Source organism: Columba livia, chromosome 1 (assembly GCF_036013475.1).
Source record: "Columba livia isolate bColLiv1 breed racing homer chromosome 1, bColLiv1.pat.W.v2, whole genome shotgun sequence".
Taxonomy (NCBI): domain Eukaryota; kingdom Metazoa; phylum Chordata; class Aves; order Columbiformes; family Columbidae; genus Columba; species Columba livia.
Genome location: NC_088602.1, coordinates 66,498,179 through 66,512,882, shown reverse-complemented (window position 1 = coordinate 66,512,882; position 14,704 = coordinate 66,498,179). Strand labels below are relative to the sequence as shown.

The following is a 14,704-nucleotide window of genomic DNA, read 5'->3' as shown; positions in this document are numbered from 1 at the left end:
CTCTCTTAATTTCTGTACTCATTCTCTTATCTTCTAAGCATAGGTAAGTTATAAGGCTCCTAACTAGTACTGCTAAATTATAATGTATGTTAATATAATATCAGCTTGTTCCTGTAAAATACCAGCTTTTTGTCCTTTGAAATATAATTATAAATTTAAATCATCTGTCAGAAGCTAAAAATGGATGCTGCCTACCCTGTAATAGGCATGCCATTCCAGAAATCGTATAGAAATGTCCTTTTCTTCTTAAGTGAGACATCAAATGATTTTTAAAAAATTTATCCTCCCGAAACAGCAGAGTGCTTATCACATAAATAGGAAAGAGTACTTAGTGTTATGTGTTTTAAAGACTGTCACAATGATTAAGCATTTGTACTTTGAACTGCCCCGGACCAGGGAATTTTGTGGCATAACAGTGTTACTAATGAAATTTAAAAAATAAATAAATATAAATATAAATATATATAGGGAAGGTTAGCTTGTATGAAGGTCACAACATGAAACAGAGTGAACATTGTATAAAATTAGGGTGGTATTGCATGAATTAATGGAAGACCAGAACTGAGGTTTATATTCTTTTAGTGCTGCAGTAACGTACCTTGTAACGGCCCGGCTGACTTTGTAGCACTAGAGATGTAGCAGGGTAGAGGATCTATCTGCTGCTTCCTCAAATATTAGTAAATGTTAGCAGGTTTTTTCTCATCTAATAATATATTCCAGCGCCTTACTGTTGTGACAGCAGTGTCCTTTTCTTGCAACTTCAACTTTTTGTGAGACCATATGCCTCAAAGTATGAAGTTATATCAGTCTGAATAATGGGCAGCCATTACTGTGAGGTGACTGTAGCTCTCAAGAAAGAAGGAAACACATGAGCTGGGGAGATGCCCTCACTGCGTTTGTTGTCCTTGTCAGTCTCTGCCTCCTAGGGCATCCCTGCTGCTCCTGCCTGGTCAACACTGGTGCTGCACCTTGCTGCTGGAGTGGGCTTGGGGAGCTTGAAAGGACCTTGTTGTTACCCACAGCTGTCAGAAATGGTCATTTGCTAAGGCTCTGGGCTGCACGCAAAACATAGGTAGGTCTTGCTGAGGGGATGCACACTTTGTGATTTAAACTATTCCTTTTCTTTAAGTGGCGAGTTCATATTTTAAAAGATCAGTGGAAGCAGTCCCTGCTTATTTCATCTGGGCAGACTGGTTCATGTGATAGGCTTCATGAAAATGATGAGTGGGAATTTTGTTTACAAACATGCTTTTATATACTATTATATTAAATGTATGTAAAGTGAGTTTTTTTGTTGAATGTAAAATGCTATACTGACTCCTTAGGAGGAAGGATGTATTTCTGGGTGTTTCTAATCTGTATTCTCTGTATGTCTTTTAAAAAGACTTCTAAGCCACTCATAAGACAAAAAAACAAGCTTAACTATTGTGCTCTATCATAGCTATGCAGAAATTCGTTACCACTAAACTAGTCTTGAGGTTTCCTGTTTGCAGTTGTTCTGTAACACAAGACACAAGGTGCTGGAGTGTAGCTGCAGTTGTATTAGAGATTGGGATATCAGATATGTTGCGGGGCAAACATTGCTTAGAGGCTGTCAGGCATCCGGTTGAAGAAACAAAACCCCACACCTCACAGCGTTGTTCCCTGAAATAATGGCAGGTGACCGAGAGGGGAAGGGGGCTTGAGCTGTGTGGGGGCAGGCTCTTGGCCAACAGGAAGGAGAAGTGCCTTAGCTAGTCCAGTTCTAAATTACTACTTGATTCAGACTGATCCTTCACTCTTTTTGAAGATATCAGAATAGTTTGGGTTGGAAGGGACCTTCAAAGGTCACCTAGTCCAACCCCCTGCAATGAGCCAGGGATATCTGCAACTAGATCAGGTTGTTCAGAGCCCCATCCGGCCTGGAATGTCTCCAGGAATGGGGCATCTCCCACCTCTCTGGGCAACCTGGGCCAGTGTTTCACCACCCTCAGTGTAAAAAATTATCTTCCTCATGTCTAACCTGTATCTCCCCTGTTCTAGTTTAAAACTATTGCCCCTTGTCCTGTCATAACAGGCACTGCTAAAAAGTCCATCCCCATCTTTCTTATAGGCACCTTTTAAGTACTGAAAGGCCACAATAAGGTCTCCCTGGAACCTTCTCTTCTCCAGGTTGAACAACCCCAACTCTCTCAGCCTGTCCTCACAGCAGAGCTGTTCCAGCCCTTTGGTCATTTTTGTGGCCTCCTCTGGCCCCTCTCCGGCAGGTCCGTGTCTTTCCTGTACTGAGGGCTCCAGAGCTGGACACAGGACTCCAGGTGGGGCCTCACCAGAGCAGAGCAGAGGGGCAGAATCACCTCCCCCGACCTGCTGGCCACACTCCTTTTGATGCAGCCCAATAAACTATGTGCCTTCTGAGCTGTAAACACACATTGCTGGCTCATGTCCAGCTTTTCATCCCACAGTTCCCCACAGTTCTTTTCTGCAGGGCTGCTCTCAATCCCTTCATCCCCCAGCCTGTATTCATACCAGGGGTTCCCTCGACCCAGGTGCAGGACCTTGCACTTGCCTTCATGAACCTCATGAGGTTCACATGGGCCCACTTCTCGATCTTGTCCAGGTCAGTCTGAATGAATGGCACCCTGTCCCTCTGGCATGTCAACTGCACCACTCAGCTTGGTGTCATCCGTGAACTTGCTGAGGGTGCGCTTGATCACAATGTCTCTGTCATTGATGAAGATACGATGCAGTGGGTTTTATATCAGTTCTGGTCCCATCCTGCCTGCTTATATTTTAGCAAGAACTGTCATCTAAAAACCAACCCCACTTGCAGTGCCCATAGGAGTAGGCCATGGCAGGGCATTGCTGCTTGCAGCACAGGCCCCAGCATCTCTGCTGTGATTAACCGTTCCCCCGGGCTGTATCACCCTCACAGTTTTATCTTTAATGATTGTTTTGTTTTTCTGAAGTGACTCATAAGGAAACAGAGTACTTTTGCACCTAAGAACGAAATCTCGGGACCTGCTAGGAAGGCCCTTGGTGTCTGCGGAACTGCCCTTTGAAGTCAGCCCTGCGGCTGGGCCTCTCTGGCAGCTGGGTAAACCGAAATCAGGAGCTGAAATGGACTGAAAAATATACACAAAAAAATATAGTCTATTCATGCCTATCTTCCCTAGAACCTTTTAAATAAGTACTAATTGCACATCCATAATCTGCTTGGATGGTGTGTGGCGTTTTGGGGGGGTAGTTCTTTGTCTCTTTATTTTTTCTTTAGGATTATAGTTCTTCTGACTACTTGGTGGTGTTATCAACGATGTGCAGATTATGCTTTCAAATCAGCGGCACAACTGTAACTCTCCAGAACTACTAAATTGCTCCAAATTTCCCTCAGAGTTGACACTGAAACTGTAGAAGCTTTGTGGATGGTTCTGCTATCTTGGGGTGCATTTGAAGATTAAAAGTGTTTAACTTTTCTTATTATTTTTATACACTAGTGAATGACAGAGAAGAAAATGGTTGTCACTGTAAAATAAGCCATTAGTGTAGAAATACGTATTAAACACTTTTTATTGCATCACGTGCAGAAAACTTAATGTTCTGTATAATTCTGTACTTATTCTATTGCTAATATTTAATTTATTCCAGACACAGTTTAATAACTTTTAATAGTTCTCAATAAGACGAACTGCACTTCTTTTGATACCTTCAGTTTGCATTTCGTGACTTGAGCTTGTTGCTATCAGTTTTTCCTTTTCAAATAAAAGACTAGAGAGAGATGACACAGAAAACCTCTAGAGCTTTTTACCTCACTTTGTAAACAGGATATTCTTTTAACCATGTAATACTTCTTTCATAAATGTTAAATTGTGAGAGAACATTGGGAAATGTAGTAAAACATTCTTCCTTCCCGGTGGATCCATTTATTTACATCTTTGTTCACATTCATTCTTTACAGCTTCCACTCATCATTGCTTTTCAGCTTTGGAAAACTGACCCTCCTGAAGCACCCACAGCGGCTTCTATTGATTGTGACTGTGTCTTCAGTTTGCACATCAAAGTAAATTAGATAATAATCACTCGCATTTACTCAGCTATCACTTTTAGTTCAGTAGTCAATGCATCCTAATGAGACCTAATGGCAAAATACCCCAAATTAATTGTCAGGCTTCTGTTAAAACAGTCAGCAATTTTAGGCAGTCCAAGTAGGTGGGGTTTTTTTTCTGCTCAGATGGCAGTTTGACACCTCAGAACTGCATAGCTAGATGATGAATGTTTGGTCAATAACAGCTATTTAGTTAACTTTCTTTAAGAGAGGAGGGAGTATTCTCACAATAATTTTTGGTGCAGTGACCTCTTTTTGAAGAAATGTGTCCCTTGGGGTGGATTGACACACATTATATGCAGTATTGAAGTGTTAAACAGCAGAAGCAGTTAAGATGAGATAGCCTTTATGTGATCTATCTCCATTTGTCTGAGCATCAGCAAATAGCCCATCTAACAAAGCTTGGGAAGGGTTTTACTGATTTTAACAGAGGGCTACCATTTGCTCTACTCTGGCTCAACTTCTTTTCTCTTTTTATACCTTTGCATTTTGAGATACTCTTGTAGCAACATTAGAAATACGATTTTTTTTCTTGGTTTAGGTAACTTGGGCCTTTGCATGAAATAGATTATATTTTTTTTGTTTTTTCAAACATACATACTTAAAGTGTCAAAAATACTATGTTGCTACTGGAAATAGCTAAAAATATGTCCAAAAGGTGTATTCTTGTTAGTTTTTCATTTGAAATCACATTTCTGTTCTTTTTATTGGCTTCTGAGTTCTGTGTTTGAGTTTGGTGCTTTACTGTCCTCAAGAACCAAGTGAAACAATCTCAAATATAGAGATGCACTCTTGAAATCTTTCTACATGTCAAAGCTGTTCCTCTAGGCCAATTTAGAACAAATAACTAACCACACACCCACACAGGCAATAAAGAAAACAACTCTAAGTGAAAACAAAGTTTCCCCAGCGTGGGGACTCCCACCGCCGGGGGGTTTGGACTAAATGATCTTTCAAGGTCCCTTCCAATCCCTAACATTCTGTGAAACTTCCAGAAACAGTGGGCAGGCTAACCAGAGACTTCATCTTCATAAATAAGAAAGCTTCAGACTTAGAGTGTACTTCAGGTGAAGTTATCTAATGCAAGTTATTTTATTAATTACAGAATATAGTAAGCACATCTCCTTACTAGGAAAGAGGCCTTGATGGAAAGGAAATCCTTTTTTTATTTTCACAGCTGTGTTACCTTAGAGGACCAAATATTGCCTATTTCCACAGCTTATGAAAGATTAACCCATTGGACACCAGACAGCTGGCCCATCAGCAACATGTGCTGCAGGGGGTCTAAACCCATTTTGATTTTCGGGGTTTTGGGGGCAGGAGAAGGAAAAGTTCTTCAGCCTTTAAATCTTAGAGCAAACTGTGATACCTCATCAGTTAACTTTTCCTTCTTCCAAGACAATTAACTAAACATTGTGTAGTAATTATGTCTTATGTAATACCACATAGCAATTATGTGTTTTATGCACATCAGTGTCATGTAAAAGCCTCTGTAACAATTTAATACCTTTCTTTCAGAGTGTCTTAGGAGGACGTCCAATTCCAGAACAGTCTGTTATGTCAATTGTCACTTCCTATTAATAGAATTTTTACTTGTTCCCTTGGTGAGGGATTAAATCTCAAGCATTACTGTCAGTCATTTTTCAGTTACTTTTTTTTGCAAAATAAATTGTGAACAGAGAGACCAACTGCTTCTTTTTCTCACTGCATCTTCAAAGCTCAACTGTACCTCCTGTTTGCACTGTCCTAACTAACCACATCCCTGACGTGACCCTGAGGCTTCCTCCTGAAGGCGAGAAAAGATGCTGCTTTTCTGCCCGTTCGGTCAGGGCATTAAACTAGTGGGAGCGTTGACTTGTGTCAAGTCTATAGGAGAAGATTCCAGTCCAGAGGGCCTGCTGGGTTTGATCCTTTCTTATTTATCATTATGGGAGAAAAACATTAGCCCTACATGGGAGGCGAGGGGGAAATCTAGGCCTGGTAAAAGAAAATGAGATCTCTCTAACAGTTATATATAGTTTGATATTTATCATCAACTAAGCAAATATTTCATGTGATTTCACACGAAAAATCACTAGCAAATTTACAACTTTGTGGGAGCAAATTCTCTTAAGTTCCTCTAACATTAAGTTTCAATGATCTCACATATTGCTTGCATAGTTCAGTTTTAAGCATTGGTTCAAAATGGCAGAGGTGGTTGTTTTTGTTTTTTGTTTTTTGTTTTTTTCCTGTCATTGCTAAATTCTTGAATCACTGATAGTTTATTGGATGTAACCTTTTCCTTTCTGTACTTCCTTCTGATAAAATCTATATAGGAGCTACAGTACTAGATATTCCTCTGATGTCTGCGTGTGTTCTGCCCTAGGCTTAGCTAATGTTCCTCACCTGCCTGAGGAGGCTTTCAGTACAGTCTTCTCATGACTTTACCTTGGCTGGATTTTTGTTCACTACCTTCCTAGCCTGGCAGATTTTTCAGTTTTTCCCTCTTTCCCAAGCATGGTTTTTATGTTGGAACGTTTTCACATGTTCTTCTGCCATAGGGCAGCTGCCACTGAAGACAAGATGCCTTTTTTAACAAAGCCTAAATTGGAGAGAAGAAACAGAGTGGCTGAAAATACCTGAGCTCAATCTAAACTAATTAATTGTAACATTTCAGCAAATACAATATTGGTAAAACAAATTCATTTATTACTATTGCTAGCAATGGAGGAAATGCAGGCCTGAAAGGGGTTGGGAGTGTAGATTGGCCACATAGTTAATATAAGAATTACCTTTGAAAGTCTAGGTTGTGGAATTCTGCTTGTTTCCGTATTTAGTGTGGTGTCTTCATTTTGTTTGGATCTTGTTGTTGTTGGTTTTCTTTTAAAAACTGCAGTTGGAACTTGGATTGCCATAAAAATGAAGAAAATGACCACTTGATACAGTAAGCTAAAAACCAAGGCCATCTATGTGCTTTTTAAAGTTAAACAATCTTGTACTGGGAAGTGGCTTGTGTTGCATTTCATTTGGAGTTCCTTGCATAGGTATTTCAAAGCTTTTCACTGGTGCTTTTTAAAGTGGGGGATGTTATCGTATCGGGTATGAGGACAAGACTGTGTTTCAGTGCTAGGACTTTGGAGCTGTTTGAAGAGGAACATTCCAGAAGGTTGTAAACTCTCAGCAGTAATGGAAATGGATTTTTATTTTCTTGATGTGAAGGAGTCTCATGTTAATACTAGAACCTATGGGGACTCTGTTATCTTTTGTTGTGCAGTCGATAAGCAGTATACTAAAGAAATTTAATTTTTTGAGTGCATGTCAAGTTTTTATGGGGCACTCAGATGCTTTGGAAGGCTGTATTATTTTTTACTTATGTTTTTCCCAAATGTAGTTATGCTGTATTCTTCTAATCTTTTGTTTGGCACACAGCTGTCTTGCAGAAACATTTTAAAATTATTAATTCTACAGCCCCCCTCCTGGGGAGCAAATGTGTCTTTATTCACATACAAAGAAAGCTTAGCTCTGCACATGTCACAGGAAGAACCTTATTGCCCTTGATAGAACCAGCCTAATGATGTAACTAGAAAAAAGTAATTTTAAGAGCTTTTGTACTAGTTCCCCATGTTAAAAAAACAACTAAACCGAAAAACAACCACCTGAAAAACCAGCACAGACAGACTCCACACACTTGTATACATTCATACAGCTCTAAATAGACAAATGTTTTGCTGCAATTATATGATGCATTTTGACTGCCTCTGTGGTGGCAACATCAGCCAACTGCATTGGTGATGTCCTATTTCTTCACGTTCTCCATATCCCCAGGAATAGTACGAATTGACCATTTTACAATTGCTGAGATAAAATAAACTGATCTAAATTGGAGAGAGAGATTATATTGACAGTGCTGGCCTCCAGAACATGCTTGATTGCAGATGCCCTGTGGCTACATCAGCTTATTGACCTGTGGGCTGTCTGTCTGTTTTATGAGTCAGAAACCAGGGCAGTTTATTGGAGACTGCGGGTCCAAAGCTCAGGCTCTCCTATGTCATTGTCAGTGTCAGACTGGATTATTATTTTAGGGGGAAAAAAAAAAATAAAGTTGAAGGGTATAGTGACTTATTTCTTGTAAAATCGGCAATTTTACCAGCCTAAGTCACAGCCTGTTTGAACTGTAAGGGTTGTGTTTCTTCTCAATTATTCGAAACATTGTAACCTGTTTTGAATTCGTCTTGGGGCTCTCAGCTATGAAGACTCCCACCTGAATAATGTTTTAATTGTTTTACATTCCTCTATGTTTTCGAATTGGAAAATAAGAACTTCAACCCATTGATTTCAGCCTCAGATTTTCAGAAATGATGTCCTGCTTTGGCCATCATGTCAGTGTCATACCTGGTGTCCATGGGGGGTGACACTGGTGCTTTGCTGTTGAAATAATTTAGCAACCATAGTTCAGTATATGATGTTCTCCTGCAAACAAAAATGGTAAGAGGAGACTATTAAATTATAATAGAGTCCACTGTTGTGTCTTCTGATTATGGGTTAACTTTAAATAAGGAAAACACTTATTTTTCCTTGAAAGAGTAAGCTGCTGGGCTGCCTAGCATGTAGTTTGTACTGTAGCTATAGGGAGAAGTGTGTGTGTGTGTGTGTTTAGCGACTGCAGAAGGAAGCCTTTCTGAATACAGGTGATGCAACTTACATGCTGAACAGAATTTCTGAATGAGATTTGAGGTCTTTCTTTAATTACATTTCATTCACATAAAATGTTAGGTATCAGAGTTTATACGGTTGTGGACTGCTAAGAACTAGGCAACAGAGGGAAATAAAAAGATCTTTGGACATTAACAGTTTGAAGTACTCTGGGAATTGTTTCTACTAATCTGTAATTTAAAGGAAACCTACAGCTTTTACTTTAAAAAAAAAATAATCTGCTACATTGATTTTTCAAATATGTTCTCACCTTTACTTTCTCCCATCATCCCCCCCTAAAAACCCCAAGCAGTGATTAGAAAATTTTAAGTAACTTCTTAGAAATTTCTACAAAGAACTTAGAGGACAAAATCAACATGTTTTGGTTGGCATTATAATATGTTTGAATGTCACTGAAACTGGAACGGGACTTTTCCTTGCACACTATTGTGTTACCTCACATTGTTCCTGGTAATTACCGGGATGCGTAGGAAACTGTGGAGGCATGCAGCTGCCTTTATGCAGCTGACAAATGGCTTTGGAAAAGATAGTTCTTGTTACAGGTAAGTAAAAAAAGACAGCTCATTCATTCTTAACAGAACTCTGGGTAGGTTTAGGGTAGGGAAGAAATTAAATACAGATGAGGGAGGGAAGTGCAGCGGGTTCTCTTCTCTACCCCGCTGACTTCTGCCAAGCGTAGGGCTGAGGTGAGCTGGAATCTTCCTGGAGCAAAGGCAGGTCCAAAGGCTTCTCCTAAAATGCAGTCTGTGCTACTTCCACAAAACATGGTGAACAAAGGCTTACTAAAGTTTGTATCCTCTTCTTGTTGGCAGATTTCCCTGCTGGGTTACATTACCTCTTGAAGTTATTTTTAACTTCTTACTAAAAAAAGGACAGATAACTTTGCTTAAATGCATAAAACTTATAAATAATATGTTAGTATGAGGAACTAGGGCAGAAGGAAAAGATATTTTTGGAACGCTGCTATTTTTTTTCCTCAGATCAGAACTTTTATTGCCAAGTTTTATGATGCTATATCCAAAAACTAAGTGAGTTTTAAATATTAGCCTTTGTTAACATATATCTGAATAATGTTTGGTGTATATTCAAAGGAAGGAAACTTATACATCACGACTAGAATTTACTATCAAGGTGTTGTCTTATTTTAATGGCAGAAAAGCAAGAAAGGTCAATATGGCTTTCTTTTTAAAAGAGGAGTTCCAACCTATGCAGTTTTTCTCTGTATGGCTTTCTCATTTTTCCCTATGCTTTTCTTGATAATTTCAGAAGAGCACACAAAAAAATTAAGAATTACATGATATAATTTACTGATGAACATGTTCTAATATTTTGTTGTAGAAAGACTCCATGAAAGATGACAGAAGAAGTTATTGTTATTGCAAAGTGGGATTACACTGCACAGCAGGACCAAGAACTTGACATCAAGAAAAATGAGCGTCTTTGGCTACTAGATGATTCCAAGACATGGTGGAGGGTAAGAAACGCAGCCAACAAAACAGGATACGTGCCATCAAATTATGTGGAACGAAAAAACAGCTTGAAGAAAGGTTCTCTGGTTAAGAATCTAAAAGACACACTGGGTAAGTCCTTTGATATTTTGAAGAAGTTTAGTAGACTTCGTGTGTTTCAGATTGGGAATGTAATGTGCATATAAATATTTTTTAATGTACTTGTTTGAATTTTCTTAATCCTGATTTTGAGTTGACATGGTGGATGATGGAGGGAATGAGAGAGTAGAGGCAAGGGGGAGAATCATGTGGAAAAATCTAACAGGTTTTCTTGCATCACATCCAAGAGAATAAGACGTTGCTGTTGTTCCAGTTTGTCAGAGGCTGTGTGTTTTCAGTGGCTGAAGAACTAGGTTTTCCTTGAGATACCAACTGCTGAATCCTCTCCTCACATGCCGAGTTTTCTTACTGAGAAACAGAAGGATGTAAACTGGATTGTTCAGCATAGCTATCATAGCAAAGCTAAATCATGTTATGAATGGGATTATGTGATGTGGCTGTGTGCAATGTCAGGGGTTAGGTTGCTGTGGTCTGAGGTGTTCCTTCTGCTTCCAGGTTCTTAGTAATGTACTCTGTTTTATACTTACACGTAAATTCTTCACAACAGTGTATCATACTTATAAAATAACATACCTTTGAAAAATTTTGTGTGTATCTTAGAAAAACGTGTTTGAAGTCAGGTGAAATGAATTTTTTTTTCTTTAGTTTTGCAATGACTTTTAATGACTGATTAAATTACTAAAAAATAAAGGACTTTGCATATAGCTAGAAAAAGTTAAACATCACGCTAAGCGATCATTTTACATATAGAGGCCAGGGTGTGATGAATAAAACAGAAACTGATGTGCACAAAGGGCTGTTTTTAGGTTATTTTTTGCTTGTGTTTTGGTTTTTGCCTGTGCTTTGTGAAGTCTTAAATAAGGAAAACTTAGTCTGTTGCATTTTGCTGTAGAAATAACTATCTTCAACAGAAAAAATAGATTTTGGGACTGGATTTTTTAGAAAGCAAAAAGCTGCATTTAAAAATAACATGGCAATAGCTTGTGTAGGTTTAACACAGGTGTCCTGTGCTGGTGTTTTATCTAACAGTTCAGGGGTCTTGGTCACTTCTTCGTTACTGCGTCCTCCATTGCTGAGCTGTCAGAAAGTACACAGAAACTGAGAGCTACAGGGTGGGTGGGAGGCGAACAAGGTTATCACAAGATTTACCATGGTCATATATAAAACCATAGGCCTTTGCAAAGATCCTCTTGTAACAGTCATTACAGTGTCAGCAAATGTGATTATGCCTTTTCAAAGATTTGTATAAAGAATAAGCTCCAACGTCAATTAACTAGTTAAAATCAAAATCCCAGCTGTGGCTTTAAGCTCCTTTTATCTGGATTTAATGTTGTCTAAAATATATAATGTTTTGTCTAAAAGCTGCTTTATGAAAGGATAGTGTTTCTGTTGTGATAATGTATCAAGTGTTTGTGTAAAATGTGGACAGTATTTACTTGACGTAAGCAAACACATTTTATTTATATTCAACAGAAATGTGTTTAAGTGAAGGAATAGAGACGTGTCCTAGCGTATATGCGTGTTTACCTCCTTGATCTTAACAAAGCTGGGTGCTGCCGGGTGCTTCACTTCACTGTGGTGACAACCGACAAAACGGTGTGAGAACAAAGCTTGGTTTCATGGCTGAGCCTTCACTTGTGTCGCATCTTCCAAACCTCAGCCCTTTGCGTGCATGCACGTGGGTTTTTAAGTTCTGAAGGACCGTTACGACAATCTACAGATTCCCCTGTAACCTTTTCTAATAGTTTTCTCTGTGTTGTTTGTTCAGCTGAAGCAGAAAATAACTTGTGGTGCAGCCTGGCTTTTGCTTTTGCAGTGACCACACGTACCTGCTAAGCCTGGAGTGCAGGGCACCTCCTGTGCCCTTTGATGCTCATACATCCTCTGACACTAAAAAACTGCCTAAGCCATACCTAACCCACAGATTGGCTCAAGATATTCATAACATGCCCCCCCAAAAGCTGGTGCTTAAGAGTAAGCTTTTTTTAAAAATAGTTTAAGGCCTGTGAACTGCTTAGCACAATGAAACTTATGTGTCTGCTGTGCACCATGTATCTGTACAGTTTTCTTTTTACCTTTCCTGAATCAGAGTCACAGAATCACAGAATGGAGCGCTCAACTAAACTGTAGTCTTTAAGCCTTGGTTGTCTTGTTGTACAGTATTTTCCCATTCAGAACAAGGAGAGCATGTGTCCTTCCTTAAAGGATCCTTTGTTCTGAGCAGCCATCAAGAATGCACCTTTTTTTTTTCTAAACAAAGGCTTGCAAATTGCAAGGCTGTTGCTTAATCTAGTGAAACAGCTTTTGAAAGTTGTGCTGCGCCCAGTGAAACAAGTTCTTAAGTTCTCTTTGTAGAAATATTTCTAATGTCTCATCAAACATGCCTATCCTAAGATCACAAGAAAATTCACATTAAAATACCCTCTAACACAGCACAGGCAGTCATTGAGTATTCATCCTTAAACCAAATCCGTTTCCAACTTTGAACTTGAAGCTATTACCAAAATATTGGGTAGTGTCCTTTAAAAATAAAAAAAAAGTCTCTTAATAATCAATCTGTCAAATATCAACTATAAGTCTTGTGAGATGTCATCAGAGAAACAGCAGGTTCTCCAGTGCTTCCAGTGACAAATATAGAGGGATTCAAAGAGAGGGACCCTCTGACGTACCTGGACCCAACTTTCTTACTTGTGATGCTCCAGCAAATGGTTGCTCCCATGGAGATGCACTTTTCCCTGCCTCTTCCTTAATCAATTACATTTCCCTGTGTTCCAACACATTTCATCTGAAAGCACTGTTATCGCACAAATGATGGAGTGTGTTGTCTGTGTGATTGCCTGTAGCTATCTGCCGTTCTTCTGGTTATCCACAGTCATTACCAGTGGCTGATTTATACTTACTTCCTGATATTCAATAAATATGAAAATTGCCCGCCATAGTTCAAATTGTGGCAGACTCCATAACAGCTATTACTGTTTAATTAATAGTCCCCGTAGTTGACTGTTAAGATGCATCATCTAAATAGTTCTTAATCCATGTAGTCTGTCTTCTAATGAAAGTTTATGGCACCAGTTAATACATTAAAGTCTCATACATAAAAAGCCCAATATACCACTAAAGTTTACTATCTTTACAAAGTTGTCTTTATCAGAAAAACTTTTAATCTCATCAGAGAATGAAGTCATGCCTGTTTGATACTGAAAACTAATTTTCCTGGAGCTCTGTTGACCATCATTAATTAAACCTCAGGCCTTATAATACCTTATTAATAGAATCCCATCAGCTTTACCGTTGTTGGTGTGAGGTTAGTAGAAGGTTAATGGGCATGTAGATACGTAGAACACGCAGCATGAAAACATCAGCCTCTTTTCAGCAGTATCTCAAGACTTCTGGAATTTTCATTCTATTTCAGCATTTTTAGCAAAGAATATTGTCAAATAAACCATTCAGAGCCAGCTCTTTCAAATGTGTCAGGTACATATTGAAATGCTGCTTAACGCTTGTTTAGCATATGTTCATTAAATCAGTAACTTGTGGACTGAAAAAGGGCTCACTTCAAATTTCAAGATGATCCCCAGTAATTTCTGAAGAGATACTTTTGGATCATCCCATGTATTTTTACAAAACAGTAGCCTTGTCTGCACCATTCACTTTGTCTTTCCCCTTCAAAGTGCTTACTCTGTTATACTGTGTCTTCTTTTAGTCCTGTCCTCAGGGAATTTTTCCAAAACTTTTAGCTTTCTTTAAGTGACTTGGAGACATTTCAAGACTTGTAATTTTTCTGTCAATGGCTGTCTGTTTTTATCATTTTTCTGTTTGATATACATTACTGCTGTGTTGTTAAATCTCTTTCTTGAGTGAACACTGATGGGTACATAGCTACATATGGAAATGTAGTGTATAGGCCACCTATTTAATATTTTGAATAATTTGATTCATCTTCTCATTCCCTTTTTTGTCTTAACTGAGTGATACTGTGAGTAAAAAGTTAATGGCAATTTAGCCATTTTAAATTACTGTCTTCTGTTTGCTCATATTGAATGAATCTGGTAATTATTACTGTTCTTAAGGCAAAAGCTAGTTTCCAGGCCTGTGATTAAAAATTCATCTTCATTCATTATAATGAAGTTTAAAATAGTTTCCTTGTACAGTTTTTCTTTTGTGGAGAGGGTATTTTTTAATAAATTTCGATGAAGTCTTACTAAGCAAGAGACCTCCAGCATGTATCTTCCAGACTATAATTATCTGTAATCTAATTCTTCCCATGTGCAGGGGGTGGGAAGGAATTCCCGTACCAGTTTGGATGGAACTGATCTGTGCCAGCACCACCCCCAGCGCTGCCTCTGAGCGCGGCTCCACGGGT

General features: G+C 38.8%; 1 protein-coding gene across 3 annotated transcripts in view; it reads left to right on the top strand.

Annotated features, from left to right (window-relative positions):
• Positions 1 to 14,704, top strand: part of NCK2 (NCK adaptor protein 2) — an 87,330-nt gene that overhangs the window by 45,329 nt on the left and 27,297 nt on the right. For 2 of the 3 annotated variants that reach the window (XM_065060156.1, XM_065060163.1), the window contains one exon: positions 10,112 to 10,353. In XM_065060156.1, coding sequence (XP_064916228.1) covers positions 10,128 to 10,353 — 226 coding nt within the window. In that variant the 5' untranslated portion in view covers positions 10,112 to 10,127. Of the gene's footprint in view, positions 1 to 912; positions 1,072 to 10,111; positions 10,354 to 14,704 lie in introns of those variants that run through there. The other variant, XM_065060172.1, reaches the window with a different exon arrangement.